General features: G+C 30.8%; 1 protein-coding gene across 1 annotated transcript; it reads left to right on the forward strand.

Annotated features, from left to right (window-relative positions):
- Nucleotides 1–2,406: 2,406 nt before the first annotated feature.
- LOC137824299 (MADS-box protein SOC1-like) lies at nt 2,407–16,997 on the forward strand. The gene is made up of 9 exons (XM_068629874.1): nt 2,407–2,894; nt 3,197–3,290; nt 3,414–3,607; nt 13,790–13,871; nt 14,559–14,620; nt 14,729–14,828; nt 14,915–14,956; nt 15,581–15,622; nt 16,622–16,997. Exons 3-9 carry the CDS (start codon nt 3,426–3,428, stop codon nt 16,739–16,741), a joined length of 630 nt encoding a protein of 209 aa, XP_068485975.1. The 5' UTR covers nt 2,407–2,894; nt 3,197–3,290; nt 3,414–3,425; the 3' UTR covers nt 16,742–16,997.
- Nucleotides 16,998–17,120: the final 123 nt, after the last annotated feature.

Genomic DNA, 17,120 nt, shown 5'->3' on the forward strand with positions numbered 1-17,120 from the left:
TTCCCTTTCACATAAAATGAAAAAGAAATAGCACATATAATGAATTTTCATTTTTATTTTCTATAGATATTCTTAAAAAATTCTACTAAAAAATAAGATCAGACACTAAAATATCTTACATCTCCATTTAATTATACTAAATTAAAAATATTTACTAAATATTACATCAATGTTGTGTTTACTTTTTACTTTGTCTTATAAAAACATATTTCTTAAATATATATACTATTAAATTTTCTAAAGTTCGTTGTAGTTTATATTTTTTAGGGACTGCAAAATCATTTATTTTAGGATGAATGTTTGGAGGAGAAGAAGGTTAAGTGATTTATTGCCAGCTACTCTTTTATTTCTTATAGCATCTTTAGGTGATAGTCAAAATATTAAATTTAAGACTTCAATTTTATAAAATATGATGAAGTGACATAACTATAATTTTAAATTTTCAAAAAAGTAATTTTCAATCTCAACATAATAATTAAAATTAAAAAATTGAAATACGAACAAAAAGTTATAGATATGAGTTTTACAAAACTTTTACTTTAAAATAAAATTTATAAAAAATATATTGTAGTAAGGTAGCATCCACTAGTACATGGAGAACTTACAACAAGACATTTACCTCACTTTTATTTAATTCAAATAATTTCATTTTTCATTTTATATTTCTTTTCTTTTCTTTTTTATTTTTCTACTTTCCAATCTCAATACAACCTTAAACAGTTGAAATATTTGCAACAACATAGATAACACAAACAAAAATGAAAAAGAAAGAACAATCCAGAAAGAAACAAAAAAAGCTAAACTCCTAGTATGTTTATTCATGTTATTTTGTTGTGCATAAAGTGGTCCACCTACTATATATTTAATTTTCTTGGTCGACAAATGTTTTTAATAAACATTAAGATGGTATAAATGGCATTTCCACGTTGCAACAACAACATATAACATCATAATACATTTGATGTATTTATTAATATTTTTTGTCTAACTATTTCCAAAGCCAACATATGAAAATTACATTGAACTCATAATAATCTCATGTTTCAAGACTTGATAAATATAGTTTTTTTCATGTAACAAAATATAGTTTACACAAACCCAGATTTATGTTAATACTTGAACAAAGTATTAATGGTGGAGTCAAATTTCATTACTTTGAAATAATAAAGATTTGATTTAAGTAATTAAAAATCTAGGTGACAAAAAGAAGATTTGAATTTGTTCGGCAATTTATTTTGATATGCTTTTTTTGGTAAGACAAATTTAAAACATCATAGACATGTCTAATCTCAATCTTAAATGTTTAACTTTACTTAAAAAAATAAAGTTGATCACCATTATTCAATCTAATGACTTGTTGATATTATTATTTTACTATTTATTTATTCATTTTATTAACACATTTAACAAAATAAGCTAATTTAGAGTATTTAAAACAATTTTTAAGGAACTTAAAAATCATTTATAATTTTATAAACACTCAGCAAATATGAATACCACTGAAAATCTGAAGTTCCAACTACATTAGAAACTCTAATTGGCCTCATCATTGGTTTACCACATAAATCATGCTCCCAGAAGCAAAACTATAATGGCAAGCATTTGATGCATCTTCATAACTACAAGCATAAGTTTATATTTTAGTCATATATAATTTGTTTTCAAATTATTTATACTTCATCTTAAAAAATATTAATTAACGAATTAAAATCATTCAACTGATATAGATCAAAATGAATTCAATGTGTAAGTAACAAACAATAATGAAATTTGATGCAGTAAACCTACTCAAATTATAAATACATTTAAAATGCATAAAATAAATATAACTGTGTTAAGTTATAAACGGAAGTGAATTTAGTGTTATAAATTTTCCTAATATGTGTAAAATAATACATTTGACTTTATTTATTTGTTTATTTTGGAATAATAGTAAAATTATTAGAATATATTTTCTTAGAAATATAAAAATGAAAGTAAAGTAGTGGATGTGTGAAGTCGTTGGGAGAGTAGATAGAATAAGATTTGAATTGTGGAGTTAATAAAAACCCTAAACAAAACTTAACAATAATAGAGTTAATAAGATGGGGTGATTAAAAAAGAGTAAACCACCATAAAGACTTTGATGACACGATGGTGAGTTTTCGAGTTGTGATTGGTTGCCTAGGTACGTCATCGTACGGAGGAGGTTGATGTGTTTGTACCATCGTACTATTTTCTTACTTTTTAACTGTGTTCCCTGTCCCACACTTCATCAACTTCTGCAGCTGCAACCCCACACTCTTTCTCTCTCCTTTCAATTTTGTTTTTCCATTTGATAAAACCATAGAAATATATATTTTATCAGGTTTGGATTCCCTTTCCCTTTATATTATTATTAATATTATTATATTATCCGTTCATTTTGTGGGCATCATTTTAAGATTTCTATACGTTGTTCCCCCTTTAACACTAAAACGTTTATGTTTTATACCCTGGACTTGGTTTTTACCAAATCAAGAAAAGGATGAGGTTTCAATTTTCTATTACCATAAAACATTTTGTTTCTTAATATGGTGGGGCTGGGGGAACCAATGGGGGGATAGGTGGATGAATAAGGAAAGCTTGGTCTGATTAGTCTATGTGCTTGCTTCCACTTTTTTCTGTGTTTCTCTGCACTTCTTGCTACCTCTCTTTTGGGTGTTTCCTTTCTTTTCATTCTCTCTCTCTTTCTCTCACACATACCCTCTTTGTTTTCTTCCCTTTTCTGTGCCTTATTCTCTCTTCACTGGTCAAAACATTTCTGGGATTTTGCTAATTTGGTGCAAATCTGATTCCCTTTGACAAACCCTCCTCATCTCATGGCTTATTGAGAAACAACAACTACTACAATTTCAACTTGCTTTTTCTAGCTGGTAAGAATAATCAATAATCAATCAATCACATAATTTTTTCATCTGCAGAAAACCCCATCTGGGATATAAGGTTCTTGGTGTCTAGATCCTTTTTGGGAAGTCATCTACATTTACTGTTACTTTTCTGCTTTCCTTAAAATCTGCATATCTGGGCTCTGTTGTGGGTGTTATTCTTCTGATTGTTTTCATGACTCAGTTTCTCTTTTCCCTCTTCATGTACCCTCCATTTTACATGGCATGTATAGCATTATTTTTTGCCCTTGATGTGTGATTCTCATCAGTTGGAATCTTCTGTGTTTCAGCTTTTCCGGGCTTTCAAATCTTGCTAGGAGAAGGCTCAATTTTGGTGGAAACCTCTCGTACAAGAAAGCATAGTTTTTGGGTTTGTTTTTCTTGGTGAGGACTCCTTTGAGATACCACATACTTGTTTCAGTTTTTGTGGAAAAGAAAGGCGTTTTTCTTACATGGTTATTTTTCCCTTTTTCTCCTTTTCTTTGTTATTGCTGATTCACACATCAGAGGTGTGTAGAGATGGTGAGAGGAAAAACTCAGATGAGGCGCATAGAGAACGCCACAAGCAGGCAAGTTACCTTCTCCAAGCGGCGCAATGGGTTGCTGAAGAAGGCCTTTGAACTTTCTGTTCTCTGTGATGCTGAGGTTGCTCTTATCATTTTCTCTCCAAGAGGAAAACTTTACGAGTTTGCAAGCTCCAGGTATGTATATAACATGGATACTCCTAACATTTCTTTTTTCTGTAGTAAATCGTTGTTTTGTGTGATTGCGCTGCATTTGCTAAATATAGTATTTTTTCCTCTTCAGGCAAAGGTTCCTTCCAATTTTAGCAAGTAGAAATTGTTTAGATATATGTATGTGTTTTTTACTTCAACTTTTACTCAAGATCTTCATCATAATCACAGAAATACAATGGTGGATATGAGATACGGGCTCAGGAGCTATTTTAGTTAAATTCATTTTTAATGCTAACCATAGAAGTAGGTGGGGGTATATGGATCGTACCTATGGAGTTTTATTTGAAGCTTTTTCTTTTTCTTTTCTTTTGGAGCTTCAAGGAGCTGAACAATACTGTTTAGAGAAAGACTTTGATTTTAGATTCAAGAGCTTTAGTGATTTAGGGAAAACCCTCAATATCTGACATTAAATGACTTGGTTGCTTTTCTCAATGGTGTTTTAGTTTTTATTTCTGATAAGCCACATTTATTACTGATGTAAAAAGCTAATCTTAACATAAGCACAAGCACAAGCTGTGACAAAGCTTAGCGATACAAATCACCAAAGTGTTTCAAGTACTTCTTCTGCATTGAAGCTAATTCTACCTTTCTCTCACTTAAACTTGGCCTTTAGGATTTGAGTACCATTGCTTAAAGTTTCACAATACTTGCATTTTGTGGGGGTAAGCTAGTGTCTGTCAACTTTTTCAAGCGTTCCTTCCTCTATAGGAATCTTTTCATACCCCATTTTTACGTCATTTTTCATTTCTCGTACGTTAGATTAGTCGTCACACGCACTTGCTGGTTGCACAATCCAAAGTGGTGTCAACTTCTCATTATGATTTCTTCTATTAGGCTAGATTTTCTGAGTTGTAATTGAATAAAGGGTGAGCTTCGAGTGTAAAGAGGAAAAATGAGAGGAGCTGTACTTATAAAGAGCTATCACATGCATGTATGTTATACAACACTGTATCGTATGTACTAAAATACTGACATCTAATTTCACGAGTGATATATAATAGAGAGAGAGAGAAAGGACTATATAATGACATGCACTACATGACTATGATTATACGACTCCAGCAATATCTTCCTAAATGAATAAATTATTATTATTTATGGGTGGAGGAAATAAGGTCTCATGATTCAGACATCTCATATGACTCAACAAAGTTTGCAAACTTTGTTCAACTGATATAAGTTGTCAAAAGAAAAGGAAAAGTAAAACTCCATTAGCCAGGAGCTTGTGAAGTTCCATGAAATAATGTGAAGGGTATCACCACAGTTTTCAATACAAGTAGGAGCACTCTAACCTCCTTACGAGGCTGTTTATGTTTCATTATTAACATGGTAAGAACTTCTAGGTTATTGTTGAAACTGCAAGTTGTTAATTATTTAATTTGATCTCATCTATTTGTTTAGTAACCAGAGTTAGTAAGTAGTAATTAACTAAGTATGATATGAGAATGGTTTGGTTTCTCAAAACATTGAAAACCATATCTATCAATTTGCTGATAAAAAAAATCAGTACATCTCATTTTCTCTTTCTTGTTGAGTTGCATAAAAAGTACAATGGAAGATATTTTATTACAAGTACATTGTGGATGAAGTTATCAAATATATAGTTATAAACTGCAATGCGAGATTGTATGTTTGTAGGATTATTCCAACCGTACGATTGAATGCTTGAAGCATGATGTGATAAAAAATTTCTTTGAATGTTTTCTGAAAACCTGCAACTTATCAGAATCTTTCTGAAGTTCAGTAGTACATAAGTTATATACATTAATATACTTTTACTTCTTCTATCCTTGCTTTGATTTTTTATATTTGGCTTAAAGTGATTGATGTTTTGAATGTTAATACCAACTTGTATGTTTTTTGTGCATCATTCCCTAAACTGAAAGAACTTCTACAGGTAAAGGGCCAAAATATGGTAATATATCTGTTAGTACCTCTTCCTTCTGCATATGTGGCTCTTGTCGAGTCATTGTGCTGTTGAACCAAATTCCTTTTGGTTTCTCCAAAAGATGAAATGAGAACAATTATTCAAAAGTATATAAAGAAAATAAACTAGACATAATTCTTGCTCCGTAGCCGAAAGGAAGGCAACTTAGTGAGGTTTATTTTAAGGTTAATACTTAATGGATATTTGACAAAGATATTTTTCTTCAAAGAAAAAGCTTAAAGTTTCTCAAGCTCCAATAATCTCAAATATTTTAAGGTTAATAGTTCAAATATACCAATTCAGAGTGAACACGAAATCCTTCTTCAAATAATGTCTTTTAACTGAACAACTCTCAAGTTTTATACACTGCTATATGTAATAAATTTCTGTTTCTAGTTGATGTGAAAAGATTTGTTTTGCTTTTAAAAATAATATTTCAAATGTTAGTTTTAGAAAAATTAGTTTTGTTTTTCCAAATATATATATATATATATATATATAATAAATTTTACTTCTTTGTAAAAGTTATTTTTGATAAAAATTTATTTTATGTCAAGTGCATTCTGCTGCTAAAGAAGTTGGTTTCCCCTCACGTGAACTGTCAAATGAAATTTCTTTCAACACTATATACTGAACAAGTTCTTAGCAGTGATCATTCTTTTATCTTACCAAGAGAACTGTGTTTCTTTTCTTTCAGTAAAAGGGTTTAAGAAATTATTTATTTGCTGCTTATGACAATTGTTTTGTGCTGTATGGAGGCAAGAAATTGCGTATTAAATAAAGCCTTAAATAATGTTACTTTGAATCAATCTGTGACCTGTGCCACATCAGTGATGAGATAAATAATATGAATATGGAATCACTGATGAAGGCTTTCTTGGCATGTGAATTATGGCCTTTTCAGTAATTCAACGATGATTGGTGACGAGCTAGGGTTTTTGCTGTGTCGTTTGTGCAAATTTTTCATGCAACTTCTATGACCTTTTCCTTTCTGTGCTGCTTCCACTACTTGAGTTTGATTAAGAATTTGCAATTACTCACCTAAGTTAGTTTGCTTTGAATTATACTTTAAAAATAAAGTTTATTTTTGTTATTAGTGTAGAAGAATATTATTAAAGTTCAAGACAAGGTATATTCCAATCATCATAATACAACTAGCTTTAGACAAGTTTTAAAAATTGTCATCAATTACAGAACTAATTAATGTATTCACGGAAACCTAGATAATTGTGATAATTGTAGTCTTATCTCAGTAAATGAAATTAATAGATAGAATTGTATAACATTTGTGAACTTAACTAATTAAAAATTAAACACTTAAAAAATTATTCATCATTCAATCCCTATTAATATTTTTCTGCAATATCCTTCTTTTGTCTCTTTTTATATAGCTAAAACCCTGCTATCTTACTGATGCTTCCATTAGCTTTCTTTGCATGTGGAAAAAATCTTGATAGATTTCCTATCATATTTTTCTCAGTAAGTATCACTCAATATTTTTTGTCTTACCATCTTTCTATATATATATATATATATTCCATTTTTTTTCTTTTAACATATTCATTTGTACCTGTTTACTCTCTCTCTCTCTCTCTCTCTCCCTTTAAAATTTAATATTCTCTTGAAGAGAACAGTTGAACATATAGGTACCTGACTATCACAAATAACTATGATATTTCTTTTGTTTTAACCACCTTAACTTGTGTTTTGTGCATGTCATTTCATTAACTATCATTTTAAATATTGATTCAAGATAGTTGAACCAAAAAAAACATTACTTCCTAGTCCTTTTTCTTGTTTTTGGGTAAAACTTTAATGTATATTCTTTGCTATAATACTATTCAAGTGAAAATTCTTTAATTTCCATCGTATATGTTTATTAACCTTTTTTTTACCGATAAAAATAAATAAAATAATATGGAATATTTGAGTGGTGTTTTAACCTATTACAAAGAGAAGGTTAAAAAAAAAATACCTAAAACTGATAAACCAAGCAATAGTATAATGGTAACAAGAAGGGAGACTTGTACCCTTTACATGATAAAATTTTCAGATTTTCTTTGCATTACAAATGTATGAAAAAGAATGCATGGGGGGAATTATATTGAATTTATCCAAGCTTTGGTACATTATGCTTGTTTAAAGACAAATAATACATGAACATGAAATGTTAGCTAAATTTCATGTATAAGCTGGGTATGGCCCTTTAAAGAGTCAGTATAAAATTAGTAGTATTAAAGTTTATAAAAACCTAACAGTTAATATTCCAACACAATTATGCATATACATTTAGTATCAAGAGTTGAATTTTATACCCACATGACCAATATTTTTTGGAGTTTATTTGGGTTTTTTTACCATGATGGGATTATTTTTTTTGGTTTTTACCAAAATGGAGTCCGTTTAAAAAAAATTACAAATTTAGGCAAGTCGTGCTTAATTGGGACGACTTCATATGCAGAAGTCGTCCCAATTAGGCACGACTTCTGTCATGTCATACTGAAGTCGTGCCAACTTGGCACGACTTCTGCCACGTCATAATTTTTTAATTTTATTTTTAATTTTATTGTTTATATATTGGGTAGTAAGTTATGTAATGTTAAAAATTAATTTCTTCTCATCATTACGTGTTCAATCATTACTTCTCAAGCTATTTATTTTGCAAATTCACAACAATAATTCTCTATTTATTTTTCAAATACAATAATTTTTCATTTATCTATTTATTTTCAAATTCAATAACAATTTTCTTCATTTTTTAATTAATCAAATAATCAAGTTATTGTATTACATTACCGTCAAACATGATCCATACATGATTATCCAATTTTTTGTTCCTTAAAACTAACACTCTTAGAAAATTATGTATCAAATTAATTTTTAACATTACATAACTTACTACCCAATATATAAAATAAAATTAAAAAAAAAAATATAATGTGGCAAAATCAGTATGACGGGGCAGAAGTCGTGCTAAGTTGGCACGACTTCAGTATGACATGACAAAAGTCGTGTATAATTGGAACGATTTCTACATATGAAGTCGTGTCAAATTGGCACAATTTGCCTAAATTTGTAATTTTTTTTAAACGGATCCCATTTTAGTAAAAAAAAAAAACCATCATGGTAAAAAAAAAACCGTTTATTTGTATAAACTTTTTCAGAAACAATATTGAAAGATAAAAAGTAAAAATGAGTTTTTTTCGAAAGTAGAAATTAATTTATAGATAAATTAAAAAAAAAATGTTAGAGGAGTTAGAAAACTGTTTTTTTCTTGTAATTTTTTTGAAAGAAGTTTGTGCCTACTAGTAACTTATGTTCTATGTACTTTTTGTGTGGATCAGTGCTTTGGAATATGAGCTGCATATTTGCACTGTAAGTTTTGATCTCAGTTTGATTTGAAGTCTAACCAGGTAAAAACCTGCATGTTGTACGGATACCTAGTTTTAGGGAAAAAATCATTAGAAGTTATATATTTTTATTTTAAATAATTAGATCAACATGTAATTATTACAGAGATGTGAATGCTTTAGTACGAAGACAACAAAATAAATGAATTTATTTAACATTTTTTTTTCATAACGTGTGAAATTGATGAAGTAAAAGATATTTCAATTTATTTGAATTCACACATATTGAGAAAGTAATCAACTGTTTAGTAAATATTTCTTTTATTAAAATGTTCTTACACTTTTCTTCTATTTCATTCTTCCTAATTGTTGCATAATACATTTTTCTATGAATAGATAATATACTGAAGATTTATCTCACCTAATAGATTTGTGGTTAACAGTAAAATAATCTAGATTACTATAAGTAATTATTAAAGTAAAATTGTAATGATCATATTGAAAGATTTAAATGAGTGTAAATTTTAAAATTATTGAAAAATTTAAACGACACAGTAAAATGGAGGAAGTATGTATTTAGAAAAACACATCAATTTTAGAAAGAGCACAAATATTGTATCATATGAAAGAGATACACCTAAGTCTAAGCTTTGTTATATAAAATCTTGTAGTAATTAGAAACTGAATCTCTAACGTGCCATATACTATCTTAATTTCTAGCATACCTAGTATTTCTTTAACAGATAAAATTGAAATCTAATAATATTTTTGTAATATTCTGCATTAACAAATCCAAAACCAAAACAGTTTGTAATAATAGGATGACATTTTAATGATAGACCATAGAATAAAATTTGAACTGTTATAATTAAAAGTGAATGTATGGTTTAGGGACGATAAATTCATATTTTGCAATAAGAATATCTAATAAAGATAACCAGATAGTCAGAAGTATTTATTCAATGAGACTGTTGTGACCTATAAAAAATTACCCTTTTTTCTGCTAAACAAGGCAAATGGTAAGTAAAACTCACATTAATATGACTAAGGAACTTCTTCAAGTGTCCCCCTTTTCTCCTAAACAAGGCAATTCAAGTAAAACTCACATTAATATGAATAAGGAAGGAGAACAATAACAAATTTAACATACAAGGAAAATTCATAACTATCTAATCACATAAGGAACCATGAAAGTTAGTTGTTAAAATGAAATAATCTAGTCATTTATATATTTCACCAAACATCCTAAATTATTTTATATGAAATTTAGACAGCCTCTTATCAACCTAATTCTTATAATAATATTGTACGTTATATGTGAATGACTAATTATTGGATTGGACAACAATATCAAAAATATAAAAAAAATTAAGAAATACAATACTATTGAAGAAAGCACTTTATTTATATAAAATAATTTATTCACAATATCTATATCTACAAAACTTCTATATATAGACCTTATAATAAGATGATTATAATAAGAGTAATAAAAAACTGTTTAAAACAAAAGTTGTTAAAACAAATATGTACTAGACGGATTAACTTTTTTTAACACTATTAGACGGTCTGTAGTAAACAACTTTCTTTTCTTTATATTAGATGGTCTAACTGTTTTACTAAGCTCTTCAGTAGATGGTTTGTTGTACATGATTTAGAGTTAATCATCACAATTTTCCACTTTGACTCCAAATCATGAAAGAGCTTTCAAATTCATCTTCCTTTTACCTTAAATGAAAATTTGACAAGCTTTAAACATTGTTCGAACCTTGATCTGGCAAGGGCTTCGTAAACACATCTGCTGAATTTTCTTTTGGGGCTATGTTCTTCATTCTAACCTCTCTAACCTCTCTAGACTCCATGATGTCTCTCATGAAATGCAGTGTGATGTCTATGTGTTTCGTCCTCCAGTAGTAAATTTGAATGTCAGCTAAATGTATGATGCTTTAACTATCACAATAAACAGTTACACCACATATTCTTCTTCTCTTTTGAGAATATATCAACAATTATCATAATTGTACTTTTGGAACCACATATGCCTTAAGAAGTCATTAAATCTCTTGTATCACTAGCTTGTACTTTGTTTCAAGCCATACAATGATTTCTATAAGAGATAGACCTTCCCTCCCTCTTCGACAAACCCCTCAGGTCGTTGCATATACACGGTCTCCTCCAGAATGCCATATAGAAACATTGTCTTCATGTTTAACTGTTCTACCACCAAATTGTACTAGTTAACAACAAACATTAATATCCTTATAGAACAATGTTTTATCACAGGTGAGAATATCTCATTATAGTCAACTCCTTCCATGTGTAAAACCTTTTGGTACCAGTTTAGTCTTGAATCTTTACCTTCTACACCTAGTATTCCCTTCATTTTCTTGAGCACCCACTTGCATCTTACCACCTCTTGATTTCTTGGTAGATCAAAAAGCGTCCATGTGTGGTTTTTCCTTAAAGACTCAATCTCTTCCTCAATGGAAACCTGCTACTACTGACCTTTTGTAGCCTCTTGAAAGCTTTTAGGTTCTAAACCATCTACCTCGGCTGTTGTCAAAGCATAATTGATAAGGTTCAGCATGTTTGAACCTTTGTTTAGGTTTTATTGTTCTCTTCTTCCTATCTCGCGTAAGCTAGTAGTTGGAGTCAACATTTGTACATGTGGGCCTTCTCGTGTAAGAGGTAGAAGGTTGGTGAACATGTTTGATGCCATCGTCTGATGCCTCCAAACGGTTTGATTCATAATAGAAGGCTCCACATCAACATGGATCTTCTCCTTTCCTTTCTCCAGATCTTTGCACATCATAACCATTCGAGTCTCGTCGAATATGACGTCTCTGCTCACAAAACACCTAGCCTCTCCAAGCTCCAACCTCCATAGCTTGTACCCTTTCACACATTCTATGCATCCCATGAAGATACATCTCTTAGCCTATGCATCCAATTTACCTTCATGACGTGTGCAAACGCCAAGGTACCAACCTCCCTCAAATTCTCATAATCTGCAAGTTTTCCACTCCATATATCCATAAGAGTCTTACAGTTCAGAGAAAAATGATGGACTCCTGTTATTAGGTAGACATCTGTGTTTACAGCTTTCCCCCAGGTCTTTGGCAATCTAGCCCCTACCAACATACATCTCACCCTCTTGAAAATGGTCCCGTTAATTTCTCTTAGCCAGCCCATTTTGTTGTGGTGTACCTACAATCTTCTTATGCCTCATTATACTTTTTGTATTTCAAAACTTATTGAACTCCTTTGACACAAACTCCAACCCATTGTCTCCTTAGCTCCTTTAGGTTGGTCATCTATTGGTTATTCACCATGGCGTGTCACTCCTTAAATCTTTGAAAAGTTTCAATCTTGCTTTTCAAGATATAAATCCACACCTTCCTCGAGTAATTGTCAATGATGATGAGAAAATAAGACCCTCCACCATGAGTTTGAGCTCTTGTTGGACTTCACAGGTTTGCATGAACATATTCAAAAAGTCTACTGGACACATGTTTGTCAATCTTAAACTTCTATAATGAGACTTTCCCAATACACGGTAATTACAGAACTCCAGCCCTTCCATCTTATCACCTCATAGCAGGTTCTATTTTCGTAGCTCCACCAAACCCTTCTCACTTATGTGTTTCATCCTTAGATTCCACATCTTTTTCTTATTTTGCATTGTCTTACTGGGTAATAGGATGCATGTGTGACCATTGTTGAATCGTCTAAGATGTACATGTCATTCTTCTTCTTCTTCCCCTTAGCATCTATAGATGCTCTCCTCAGAATCTTTATGATCCATTGTTCAATTTTGGTTGTTAAACCAATCTCATCAACCATGCTAATGGCTAAAGATTCCAGTTCAACTCTTGAACATACCTCACTTCTTGCAGCAACATCTCCCAATCAACAAACAACTTTAATCTGATAAACTCCACGCCTTGCACCTTACAGACTTTATTGTTTTCAAGAAGGACCATTCCACCTTCTTTCAGTTTCAGGGTCTCACATAATCCCTTCATTGAACATGTGATATGTGCACCGTGAGTCCATAACTAGATCCTTTGTGTATAAGACGTAGACGTTACCAACACCCCAACAAACTCGTAGCTATTAGACACTACAAGAATATCAACAAAGTGCTTCTTGAAATGAGGTTTCTTGCCTTTTCCATTTCTCTTCTTGTTTGGACAACTTGACTTGAAGTGACCTTTCTTCTGGCAGTTGTAACACACTGCCAGACCGTCTGACTTCTTCTCATTTGTTCTTATTGAGGTTTGCACCTCCTCTAGATTAATGGTTTGCTCATTCTCGAAGAGCAAAGTGTCCTTAAAGTGTTTATATGTCTTGGTTAAGCCATTAAGGAGAAATAAAGCCTTATCCTAATCCTCTATAATGTGTCTAGCTTGTCCAAGATCTTGTTGAAATTTTTTAGTTGTTTCACCATCATTTTTGACTCATCACCCTAAACCCTGAACGAAGATAATTGTTGCTATATATATATATTATTTTAAACCCTGAACGAAGATAATTGTTGCTATATATATATATTATTTTTTATAGTTGTGAACAAAATGTGGTTTTTAGAAAAAAGTAAACTCCAAAGTTGAAATATACATACAAGTCTCTCTAACCTGGGATGACTAACCTGTCTAGAATAAAATAATAACCAAAATAATGAGGAAGAAATTAGAGCACACATTTCTTTGACTTCTAACAGGTGTGCCATTTTGTGTGGAAGGTAACCATTATTTTTTGTGCCAGAAACTTTGGAAGACATTGATTATGTTGTCTCTTCTCTGATGTTTTTCTGGCATATTTTTGATGAGCATGGATGAGTTAGTGATGTTGGGTTTCATGAAACAGCATGCAGGAGACAATTGAACGCTACCGCAGGCATAACAGGAGTTCTCAAACAGTGAACAGATCTGATGAACAGAATATGCAGGTTTTATTTTTTTCTTCTTCTCTTTTCTTTTATGTTTTTCCTTTTCTTTTTAGTTATTGCTTTATTGTATGCTGCTGGAATATCTAAATACGAACTTCCTATTACAACATACATTTAGGAATATCTAAATATAAACACTATATTATATTATTACTTTACCTTTTGTTTAGATTAAAAAGTTGTAATTTTAAAGAAAATTAAATTAAATTTGAATTATTTAAATATTTTTATTTTACTTTTGTTTACTTTTTCTAGATATTTTGTTTAGATTAGAAAATTCAAAATTTATTAAATTTTAATTTTTTTAAAAATAGTGTTTCAAAGCAAAAAATAATCTCTATCATTGTTGACTAAAAGCCCTTGACTTGCATCGTTTCAAAGATAGTTTCATTAACATTCATAAAAATTTCGAGTAACCTCAACTGAAAACTAATTTTGTTAATGTTAGTCAAAAAAATAATCATGACCCACATTTTGATTGATGCTAATGATTCGACAAACATTTTAGTTCAAATTCAAAACCATCCAAAAATTCACGAAACAGAAGAAAAACCAGAAATATCCATCCATGAAAACAGTTCAAGCATCATACCAGTAAAAATCAATATCCTAATGATCTGGCAATGAATGATGCACTTTAAAAGTTGAAGCAACCGAGAGTGAATGAAATTTCCTAATACATTGCAGCATTTGAAGCAAGAAACAGCAAACTTGATGAAGAAGATTGACCTACTTGAAGCTTCAAAACGGTTCAATATCTTACTTTTCTATCCATCTTCACAATATTATTTGTATACACTTTTAGTTTCCACTCACAACAAGAAGAATATATTGCATGTGTACTATTCATCCCTCAGGAAGCTCTTGGGAGAAGGCTTGGGTTCATGCTCCTTAGAAGAACTGCAACAGATAGAACAACAGTTGGAAAGGAGTGTAAGCAATGTTCGTGCAAGAAAGGTTAGCTAAACAAGCTCTTGAAAATTTTCAGTTTTAATATTTCAATCTGATAAATGTCTGAACCCCATGTTTTTTTTTATATTCAGAATCAGGTTTACAAGGATCAAATCGAGCAATTAAAAGAAAAGGTAAGTTGTTCATATTGTTGAGGTGGTTGAAGTTGAATTTGTGAATGATTCAAGGCTATGTGATTCAATTAGCCTCATTATGGCTCATTTAGGTTTGAAGATTTACTTTAGAGAGTGAACAAATGAGTATAATAGTGACTGAAAAATTAATTATTGAAATTTAAAAAACTTAATATTTATTATACATGTGCATGCATTTAATCTAATCACATCGATTGATTGTTCAACCTTCTATATGAGGAGAAAAACAAATTTGTAACTCGTTTCAACTGGGGACGACTGGAATAGAGTCTGCATCTGATTGAAGTTGATTTTGATATCAACCATTTACCTATGAAATTTAGATGTTTTCTCTACATATAGATCTGACTAATTACCATCTGAACTGGTGTCATCAGCACTGTTCCTTGTTATTTTGTGTTTAAAACTTTTTGGTATGGTAAGATAAATTGTGTTTAATTTAGTCTTGTACTATTCTGTGTTCATGATTATCTTTCTTTTCGTAAAGAGAATCAAATTTGTTTTTATTTCCCATGATTTCTGCAATTTTAGAAAGAAATAAAAGAAAGCTCTCTTGGATTACATTAAAGAGATGATAACAAGTGTTCTTTGATTACAATACAGGAAAGAAGCCTATATGCTGAAAATGTCAGGCTGTGTGAGCAGGTGAAATTACACTATTTTTTTTTATCAATAAAGAATTGTATTATGTTGAAGCATAACCCCATGTACACAAAAAATTTACCAAGAGGTAAAAACTTGGGTCTAACACCCCTAACATTTGCTGGATTGGTTCCTGATAGTCTTTGTAATAGCACTCAAATCTTCCTCTGATTATGCAGCACTTTGCCCCTATTTCCATAACCTCTGTTTCCTCAATTCCTCTGCAGTTTAGTATGCTGAAAGTTCTGCAATTTGTAGTAATCTCTTGCCAAGGAATTTAACACATATCTAACACAGCTGCAGTTTTTAGATAATTTATAATTCGGCATGGATCATTTGGACATCTGATCTTTGCAAGTTGATCAGAGGATTATGTTCTGTGAACTTCACAGAGACCTTGTGTAACATAGTATATTCCTAGTGGAAATCCTTTTTCTATTATCCCTTCCACTCATTTGTAGCAACTCCATTCATTACAACTCTCCCTGCAAAGTGTTGTGTTGATGGTAGGGCCAACTTGACATTCCACAATTTATTGAACACCTTAGATTCTTCTCCAATTATAGTATCTTGCCTTTTTCATAGTCTAATCTGCAGAATAGCACTTTGATTCTTCTCCATTCCATTCCCATGTGTTATCACTATTCCTATTCCAAAGATTTTCCTGCAAGTTGTTTCATCAGTGTGGTTAACTGAGGTACTACTTTCTCATTCAAACCATCCACTGCTCCACCGAGATTCCATTCCCAAGTGTCATTATCCAGCTACACTATTGTTACAGCTGTGTAGAATTTATCTTTTTTGATGTTTGTTGAGCACTAGTTTTAGATTTTGAGGAATGCAGACAATCCACTCTTTCTCATTGTGTAGAACATATTGATTTTGAGCACTAGTTTTAGGTTTTGTTCTTTAGCACTTACATGAATTTCATGGACTTAAAAAACTGTATTGAAAAGAGTATGTTGAGTTAGACTGAAAATCTAACACAAACTTTGCATGCAGTATGGTATCCAGCAACAGCCAGGAACAAAGGATGTGAGAGAAAATCAACCCTATGAAGAAAGCAGTCCAAGTTCAGAAGTGGAGACTGAATTGTTCATTGGACTACCTAGGTCTAGTTGAACATAATTTAATCCTTGCTTATGCAACTATGAAATAAGGAGAAGCCCAACTGTAATCTATAATATCACATCTTTCTTATAATATTGTCTGTTGAATCTTATAGTTTAATGATTAGGGTTTAGTTAAACCCCTCTCTTCCTCATTTCTGACTTTTATTAGTTATTATGTTATGTGGAAGAAATAGGGGCATGCTAGAACTATGAAATTACCCAACAGATTATTGGAATGTCTATCTAAAATACCCTTTTTCATAAAAGTGATTTTTTTTTAACTTTTAAGATGTTGAATAAAATAAGAGAGACAATAGATAATTTTTTTTATTAATAAAGAATTAATAAACTAAAATAAAATATTTTAAGAATGTTACAATTCTTATACA

The sequence above is a fragment of the Phaseolus vulgaris genome, chromosome 8 (genome assembly GCF_000499845.2).
Source record: "Phaseolus vulgaris cultivar G19833 chromosome 8, P. vulgaris v2.0, whole genome shotgun sequence".
NCBI lineage: Eukaryota > Viridiplantae > Streptophyta > Magnoliopsida > Fabales > Fabaceae > Phaseolus > Phaseolus vulgaris.